This window comes from Bos indicus x Bos taurus, chromosome 20 (genome assembly GCF_003369695.1).
Source record: "Bos indicus x Bos taurus breed Angus x Brahman F1 hybrid chromosome 20, Bos_hybrid_MaternalHap_v2.0, whole genome shotgun sequence".
In the NCBI taxonomy this organism is placed as follows: domain Eukaryota; kingdom Metazoa; phylum Chordata; class Mammalia; order Artiodactyla; family Bovidae; genus Bos; species Bos indicus x Bos taurus.
This window is the reverse complement of record NC_040095.1, coordinates 8,291,644-8,300,872: the sequence shown is the minus strand read 5'-3', so window position 1 is coordinate 8,300,872 and position 9,229 is coordinate 8,291,644. Positions and strand designations below refer to the sequence as shown.

Here is a 9,229-nt window from a genome sequence, read left to right as displayed (position 1 = left end):
GTCATTTGAAAGGAGCCTGGGTTAAACCCATCTGCTGATCTTGGAGAGTCTCCTGAAAAGGAGGCAACCAGAGCTCACCCTGGGGCATAGGCACTGACAGGAACTGTCTGGGGAGCTTGTGGACACTAGGGCTGCCAAGTTCTATTCTGTAACCCTCTCTACAGCTTCTTGGCCTCAGGACCCAGGCCCACCCCCTGCCCACTAAGCTGTAGGCACAGTGCTGGGATGTCTCAGGCCAAGCAACAAGCCAGATGGGGTTGTAGCTCCACCTGCCACGTGGCAGGCATCCTTAGGGCTCCCTGATCCACAGCCATCCCTGGACACAGCCCTGTGCACCAAAGGGCCCAGAAATCAGCCGCACACACTACTGCACAGGTGCTAGACCCAAGACCCAGGGTCTTCCAACCAGCGACCGGGAGACCCAGTGGCAGGCACTTACCCCAGGATAAACACAGCCCTGCAGCCAGCCATGGCCAGACCCAGCCCACTCACTGGTAGGGTAGAATCATCCCCCGGACCTGCTGGGCCCCAACCCCGCCCTCCAGCAGCCCTACCCAGCTTGAAACACCCTGGGCCCTTCAGCCAGCTGCCCCCAGGATCTGGCTCCACTCACCAGTGGGCTGACATGAGATTTGGGACAGCCTGGACTTCACAGCCATCAGTGTCTGGAATCAGCCTTAACCACCAGCAGTCTGACAGCAGCTCTGAGCAGCGTGGGCTCTGCAACCAGAGATTCTAGAGCCTGGCTCTGCCTGCCAGGGGGCCGCCACTAGCCCTTTGGTTGTTTTTCAGTCACTCAGTCGTGTCTGACTCTTTGCAACCCCATGGACTGTAGCACGCCAGTCTTCCACGTCCTTCACCATCTCCTGGAGCTTGTTCAAACTCATGTCCATTGACTAGGTAATGACATCCAGCCATCTCATTCTCTCTTACCCCTGCTCCTCCGGCCTTCAATCTTTCCCAGGGTCTTTTCTAATGAGTCAGTTCTTTGCATCAGGTGGCCAAAGTATTGGAGATTCCGCTTCAGTATCCGTCCTTCCAATGAATACTCAAGACTGATTTCCTTTAGGATTGACTGGTTTGATATCCTTGAAGTCCAAGGAACTCTCAAGAGTTTTTTCCAACACCACAATTCAAAAGCATTAGTTCTTTGGTGTTCAGCCTTTTTTATGGTCCAACTCTCACATCCATACATGACTACTGGAAAAACCATAGCTTTGACTAGACGGACCTTTGCCCATCGGTGGGTAGGCACCAGTCCTAGGAACTCTTGGACCCCAACTCTGCCTACCAGCAAGGGGACACTGGCTTCAGGGCCACTGCAGGACACAGCTAACACGCCAGTGGGCCAGCGCCAGCCCAGAACCCCTTCAGTCCTGGCTCTGCCCACCAGCAGGCCAATTCTAGCCTCTAGGACAACTCAGGTCCCAGCCCCACCCACAGGCAGGGCAACACCAGCTTAGAGACACCTTGGACTCCTCAACCAGCCATCTTGGGATACAGTCCCTCTCACAAGGGGGTCAATACCAGCTTTGGGACAACCTGGAACCCACAGCCAGCTGTGTCAGGAACTGGCCACACCCACCAATAGGCTGTCACTAGATCTGGAAATCCTGGTCCCACAGTTACCCACCCCAGAACCTGGCTCTGCCCACTAGTGAACCAAACTAGCCCTGGCATCCCCTAGAGTTCCATAGCAAATTGCCTTGCATTCTGGCCCCCCTAACCAGCAGCCAACCACTTCCACACAAACCAGAGCCTGGCAACCAACCAGACTGAATGCCAGCCACACCTACCAGACTGGCTACGGCAGCCAGCCACCACCAGAGGAAGACCCAGGCAGCCCACACACGGGGAACCCCTGGAGTATGTAGCTTTGGGGACCAGAGAGGAGTGCAGTCCTGGGATACATAGTGCATTTCTTACAAAAGATCACTTCTCCAATGTTGGGAAATATATTCAATGGAGTGCAGTCCTGGGATACATAGTGCATTTCTTACAAAAGATCACTTCTCCAATGTTGGGAAATATATTCAATCTACCAGATATGTAGAAATTAAAAGCAAAAGAATATTTTCCAAGTCAAGGAACAAGCTAAAACCCCAGAAGAAGAACTAGGTAAAGTGGATTTACTCAATAAAAGTTCAAGGTAATGATCATAAAGATGATCACAGAACTTGGGAGAAGAATGGATGAACCCAGTGAGAAGGGTTACAGGGCATTAGAAGGGATAAAGGAGAATCAAACAGAGCCCAAGAATACAATGACTGAAATGAAAAACACATTAGACGGAGCCAACATTAGATTAAATGATACAGAGGAATGGATTAGCAAGCTAGAAGAAGTGCAGTTGATGGAAAACACAGAAAAAAGAACAAAAAGAAATAAGGACAGTTTAAGAGACTTCTGAGACAAACATCAAACATATTAACATTTACATTATAGGGGTCCCAGAATGAGAAACAAGACAGAAAGGAGCAGAGAATTTATTTGAAAACATCATATCTTTAGGAGAAAACATACAACACTCTTTGACATAAATTATAGCAATAGCTTTTTTGAATCTCTCTCCTAAGGCAAAAGAAACAAAAATAAACAAATGGGACTTAAAAGCTTTTGCACAGCAAAGGAAACCATTGACAAAATAAAAAGACAACCTACTGAATGGGAGGAAATATTTGTAAATCATATGACCGATAAGGAGTTATTATCCAAAATATATAAGTAGCTCATACAACTGAATACAAAAAACCCTGACCTAATAGAAAAATGAAGAGAAGACCTAAATAGACATTTCCCCAAACTGCCACCTGGCCAACAATCACAGGGAAAGATGTTCAACTTTGCTAATCAGAGAAACGCAAATCAAAGCCACAATGAGACATCTCCTCACACCTGTCAGAACTGCTGCCATGAAAAAGAACACAAATAACATATGTTAGAATGTGGAGAAAACGGAATCCTCCTACGCTGTTTGTGGGAATGTAAATTGGTGCAGTATGGAGGTGCCTCAAAAAACTAAAAATAGCACTATAGTATGATCCAGCAATTCTGCCTCTGGGTATATATCCAAAGAAAATGAAAACAGTAATTCAAAAAGATACCTGCACCAAACAGAAGAAGACTCACAGACCCAGAAAACAAACTTATGATTACCAAAGAGGAAAGGTTGGGGGGCAATAAATTAGTAATATGGGGTGAACAAGTACAAACTTCTACATACAAAACAGATTCACTGTATAGCATGGGGAATACTATTCAATATCTTATAATAACCTATAGAGGAAAATCATCTGAAAAATACATGTAACTAAATCTCTTGCTATATACTGGAAACACAATATTGTAAATCAACTATACTTCAATGAAAAAGATAAATGCACCTCAGCTTTCACAGCAGCATTATTTACAGTAGCCAAGATATGGAAGTAGCTTAAGTGTCCAGGAACAGATCAATAGATAAAGAATATGAAATATATATATGTATATATATAATGGAATATTACTTAGCCATAAAAAGAATGAAAATTACCATTTGCAACAACACAAATGGAATCGGAGGGTATTATGCTTAGTAAAATAAGTCAGCCAAGAAATACAAATACTGTATGCTATCATTTATACGTGGAATTGAAAACAAATAAAGCAAATGAATGGAGCAAAACAGAAGCAGAAACAGACTTGTGGATATAAAGAACAAACCAGTAGCTACCAGCAGGGAGAGGGAATGGGGGAGGGACAAGACAGGGGTAGGGGATTAAGAGGTACAAAACACTATGTATTAAATAAAGAAGCCACAAGGATGGACTGTACAGCACAGGGAATGGAGCCAGTATTTTATAATAACTTTAGAGTATGGCACCCCACTCCAGTACTCTTGCCTGGAAAATCCCATGAATGGAGGAGCCTGGTAGGCTGCAGTCCATGGGGTTGCGAAGAGTCAGACACAACTGAAGCGAAGCAGCAGCAGCATCTATACAATTTTTAATCACTTTGTTGTAACCTAAAACTAATGCAATATTGTAAATCAACTACACCTCAATTTAAAAAAATGAAATAAAAAGAAAATACAGCTAGGATTTTCTTACCCGTGTGCTTAGGAAGCCCTTCTAGTTTTGAATTCAAGGGCTGTTTGGAGGAAGTTGATCTCTCTTGCCTACTCTTCCCATGTTTCCAGTTCTTATCGCTTCCCTTGTGGCTCAGCTTGTAAAGAATCTGCCTGCAATTCAGGTAGACCTGGGTTCGATCCCTGGGTTGGGAAGATCCCCTGGAGTATTCTGGCCTAGAGAATTCTATGGACAGTTCACAGGTTGCAAAGAGTTGGGCATGACTGAGCGACTTTCACTTTTCAGTTATCTTAATTACAAGTGGCTGTAGCTAAAGACAAATGGGAAACATGAACTGAAGGATTTAGAAGAACAATGTTTTCAGAGCCCAACTGTTAACTCAGGGGTTAAGCGCCTGAAAAGAATGTCAGGCTAGCTGACCAGAATTTTCATGATTAACGAGAAAAGCTGGCTGTCCTGGATCTCTGATCTAGCCCAGTGAGAAAAAGGGCAGACCACACCTACTGCAACAACGCTCCGTCCTTGCTGCTCTAGGACGCTTGCAGGGAGATACCTGAGAGGGTTATTTCCTTGCTTTCCCATCTGTTTGGCAGCAAAGCTGGTCACAAGCCTTGTCCTATGGCAGGGAGAGGTATTTTGGAGGGGAGAAAAGCCCCCTAGTTTCCCAGGAGCACTTGGGATTAATGTGGGGTTTCCAGAGATTCCTGATGATAAGAGCCACCTGGGGCATGTTCCCTCCCTTGGAAATGTTAGTTCTGTTGAGCTAAGGTGGGAACTCAGATGTTGCCAGTTAAAATAGTGGCCCAGGTGATTTTTATCATCAAGCAAGTTTGGGAAGCCCTACCATAGGGCAAGAGGACAACTCTTCCTGGACCTTGAGCTCATGCCTGCAAAAGGGAGCGGATATAATATTTAACCACTGAAGAGAGACATCTGTTTGGAGACAGGAACAGGGCTACAGTTACTGTTCCATGAAAGATGAAACCGGTGGGACTGGGCACTTCCCTGGCAGTCCAGGGCTTAAGACTCCATTCTTCCAATGCAAGGGGTGTTGGGTTCCATCCCTGGTTGGGGACCTAAGATCCCACAAGCCTCCTGGCCAAAACAACCAAAACATGAAACAGAAGTTACATTGTAACAAATGCAATAAAGATTTTAAAAAGGGTCCACATCAAAAAAAAATCTTTTGAAAGAATATCGATGGGGCTGTTCTTAAGTTCTGTAGTTATGAATGACAGATCACATCACGGAAGGGCAAGTTTTCTTCCCAAAATGAGCTTGGGTGTGGTTGCAAAAACACAGGAGGCTTGAAATGCAGCTATTTACTTCGCCATGGAAACCAAGGACTGTGCTGCCACCACTGAGCGAGGGTCTGAAGTGGGTGTCCCTGAGACCCCAGGTCATACCCGATTCTCTGCCGATGATGCAGTGCATGGAAAGGCTTCCAGGGTGTCTCTCCTCTCCCACAGCAGCAACTACTCCCCAGATGCTGACAGCAAAGGCACTTGGAGCTGGTCAGGGAAGAGCAGGACCTCAGGACTCTGCGAGACTTGCTGTGAAAGTTTGTCATTACAACTAGAGGTTCCTGAGGTGGGGAGGAAAACAGACCATCCTCAAACAGGTCTCTGCTTATTTCTAGTGAGCTGACCCAGCAGGAAAGTTGGGGTAGATTCCTGAGCGTGTGGTGGACACATCTAGGGCATCTGTACAACCCAGCGCCCTGGAGGTCCTCTGCCATTTCTACAGTCTTGGTTTGGGCAGGGTGTGAACAGAGCTTCCCTGGTGGCTTAGCAGCAAAGAATCCACCTCCCAATGCCTGCCAATGCAGGAGACAAGGTTTCGATCCCTGGCTGGGGAAAATCCCCTGGAGAAGGAAAGGGCTATCTACTGCAGTAGTTTTGCCTGGGAAATCCCATGGACAGAGGCGCCTGACAGGCTACGGTCCATGAGATCACAAAGAGTTAGACACAACCTAGCAATTAACAACAAAACAGAGTCTTGGAGCAGCCCCTGACACATCTAAAAAAAGTACCTCCTGGCACATAAAATGTGCTCAGTAAAAACTTTCTGAATGAGTGAAAGAGAGAGTGCTTGTCATTGAATTGCAAATCAGAGGCCTCCAACTGTTAATAAAATTTATGAGAAAGCTTCAGGCTTCACTTCTCAGACCTTTATTCTTCTAAACAAAGTTCAGGCCTCTGAATGTTCTACTCTGTTAACCACAGAAGCCCAAAGTTCTTCCATAACTAACCTGAACCAGGGGCTCCTGGGCTCTGCTCTCAGGAGCTCTCACAAGCCCTCTGCCCTGGGGCAGGCAAGAGGACAATGGAGCAGGGCTGCAGCCGCATGGAGGACTTCCCTCTCAACGTGTTCTCGGTCACTCCATACACTCCCAGCACTGCCGACATCCAGGTGTCAGACGACGACAAGGCAGGGGCCACCCTGCTCTTCTCGGGCATCTTCCTGGGACTGGTGGGGGTCACATTCACCATCATGGGCTGGATCAAATACCAAGGGGTCTCCCACTTCGAATGGACCCAGCTCCTCGGGCCCATCCTGCTGTCGGTGGGGGTGACGTTCATCCTGATTGCCGTGTGCAAGTTCAAAATGCTGTCCTGCCAGTGGTGCAAAGAAAGTGAGGAGAGGCTCCCGGATCCGGAGCAGACGGCGGGAGGACAATCCTTTGTGTTCACTGGTATCAACCAACCCATCACCTTCCACGGCGCCACTGTGGTGCAGTATATCCCTCCTCCTTATGGCTCTCAAGAGCCTATGGGGATGAATACCACCTACCTGCAGCCAGTGGTGAGCCCATGTGGCCTCATACCCACTGGAGGGTTGGCGGCCACCATGCCAAGCCCCCCTCAGTACTATACCATCTACCCTCCGGAGAATGCTGCCTTTGTTGACGACCAGGACTACCCTTCCTTTGCGGACACTGCAGATGGCAGGTAGGGTGTGTGGAGTGCGGATGATCCCCTCCCTCCTGTGGCAGTCACAATCTATGGCTGTGTTCCGTTTGCAAGGGAGGTGGTGGGAGACTGCGGATCTCTGTGTGGTCTGTTGCTGCGACGGTGGCATCGTTTTCGAGAGTCGTGCTGGGGGCTGTAAGGCATCTTGTCCTTTCTGCTTCCGTTTCAGGTCCAGCCCTGATGCTGAGCAGCTAGAAGAGACACCGCTGGGTGATGAGGACTCTGCCTGCTTCTCCCCTCCTCCGTATGAGGAGATATGCTCCCCTCCTCGATAGACTGTGAGGCTGAGGGCACAGCATTGTCATCATGTTGCTGACAGCTGAAGTGTTCTGTGCGCAGAGCTGTCTAACCAGGAAGTCTTGACAGATACCATTTGGGGAGGGTGGGGCAGGGAGAAGTGGGAGGCTGAATCTCTCTGGTTGGTAAAAATTAGGCAGGGGTGGGGAAATGCCTTTCTGATAGAGCTAGAAATCCCCTGGATATGATTCAGGATCAGGAATTTCACCTGTTAATCCACCACCCATCCCTTTCCCACTGGGAGGCACTGGTGTCTTCATTTGAGCTCTAGCAGCCAAGGGAACCTGAGGAGGGCATGGCAACCCACTCCAGTCTACTTGCCTGGAGAATCCCATGGAGAGAGGAGCCCATGGCTACGGTCCATGGGATCGCAAAGAGTCAGACACAACTGAGCAACTGAGCACCGCAGAATACAGCACAGCCAAGGGAAAATCACTGCTGCTGTGACTTTGGGAGTTTCCACAGCAGTGAGAGTAGGGGTGGGAAGGAAGCAGGGGACAGAAAACAGGCTCAAATGGAGATTTTCCAGCACCTGTTCTCAGCCCCTAAAGGGCATCTGCATGTTTGTAAGAACTTGGTGGCCAGCTGGTGTCCCTGGAGGACTCTGGATATCTTAAAGTCTGCAAAGATAAATGAATTAAGTGGAATAAAAGAACATCTCCTGTTAGAATAGTATTAGATAGCTGGATTAAACATATGAAATAAATCATAATGGGACAATGAAATCAATAAATCCTTAAGTTATCACTGGGTCCCAGCAGTTCTTCAGCAAGGTTGAAGCCCATCTACCCCAGGACAGGATCTGTGCTGGAACCAGGGGCCAACAGAACATGATCACTTCCCTTCACATGGATGAGATCTGTTAAATTAGAAGAGAGTTCCTGTGTCAACACCTGGAAACCATGAGTCATAGAAACAATCTTTATGGTTAAGAAAAGCTCATCTTCTTTATATAAAAAAAAAAATCTTTGGTACCTTTAACTTCCAAGAATCTGAACTGACAACTAGAACAGACTCACAGACTTTAGAAGAGACAGATAAAACCATCAGGGCTTAAAAGAAAGTATTTTCCATAGGCTAAAAGGACAGGCCATGTAAGGAAAGGGAAGCTCAAACCAAAGGAAGACAGGACATAGCAATCCTTTAGAGTCTGGGTACTGCATTTATATATGGAGTGATTTTTACTAATCTTGATCAGAAATATCTAGTTTTCCAAGGATATGATTAAAATAAGCTTGATATTATTATTGTGATTTGTACTCTTACAAATTTCATCTTAGGGATGAAATCTCTGTGTTTGAGGATTCATTTTCATGTTCACTGATAAAAGGTAATTGAAAGATATAATTCATTTTATAGAAACTAGCTTTATACTCAATGCATTCATGAACTGCTGGACTCCTGCCTGAGGACCATCAGTTCAGGGAGGACGTTTGGTGACAGGGACACAGTGGTGTCCCCGCCATCAATGCCTACAAACCTTCCTCCTCCTCCCTCCTCATCCTTGTTCACTGCACAACTTTTATTCCTGGATTTGGGTTCCGGCAAGTGACAAGGGTAGCTCAAAAGGGGAAGAGGTGTTTGGAAAGGATATCTGAGTGTGGAAGGCGGGAGGGCAGGATAGCCAGTTTGTTGTGGTGATGCTTGGAGTCTGATATGCAGGGAACCAGCCTTAGTGGGGCTTAGTTCCAGGCAGCAGACTCATTCAACACCAACTGCCCCAAGACAGAAAAAGTGCTAACACAGAGGAAATTTATGTTTTTAAAGACAGAGCATCAGAGCTGATGGCTCAAGGTGGGAGGTGGGGCTCTGAAAATAGGAATTCAGCACCTATTTGCTGAGCATCTCCTCTGTCTTCCCTCGGACTTCCCTTGTAGCTCAGTCAGTAAAGAA

At 46.9% G+C, this 9,229-nt stretch overlaps 1 protein-coding gene across 1 annotated transcript; it reads left to right on the top strand.

Moving 5' to 3' along the window:
• The first annotated feature begins 6,320 nt into the window (after positions 1-6,320).
• On the top strand, positions 6,321-8,583 carry TMEM174 (transmembrane protein 174). The gene is made up of 2 exons (XM_027520457.1): positions 6,321-7,018; positions 7,209-8,583. The coding sequence occupies exons 1-2, from the start codon at positions 6,393-6,395 to the stop codon at positions 7,312-7,314; spliced, it is 732 nt and encodes a 243-aa protein (XP_027376258.1). The 5' UTR covers positions 6,321-6,392; the 3' UTR covers positions 7,315-8,583.
• Positions 8,584-9,229: the final 646 nt, after the last annotated feature.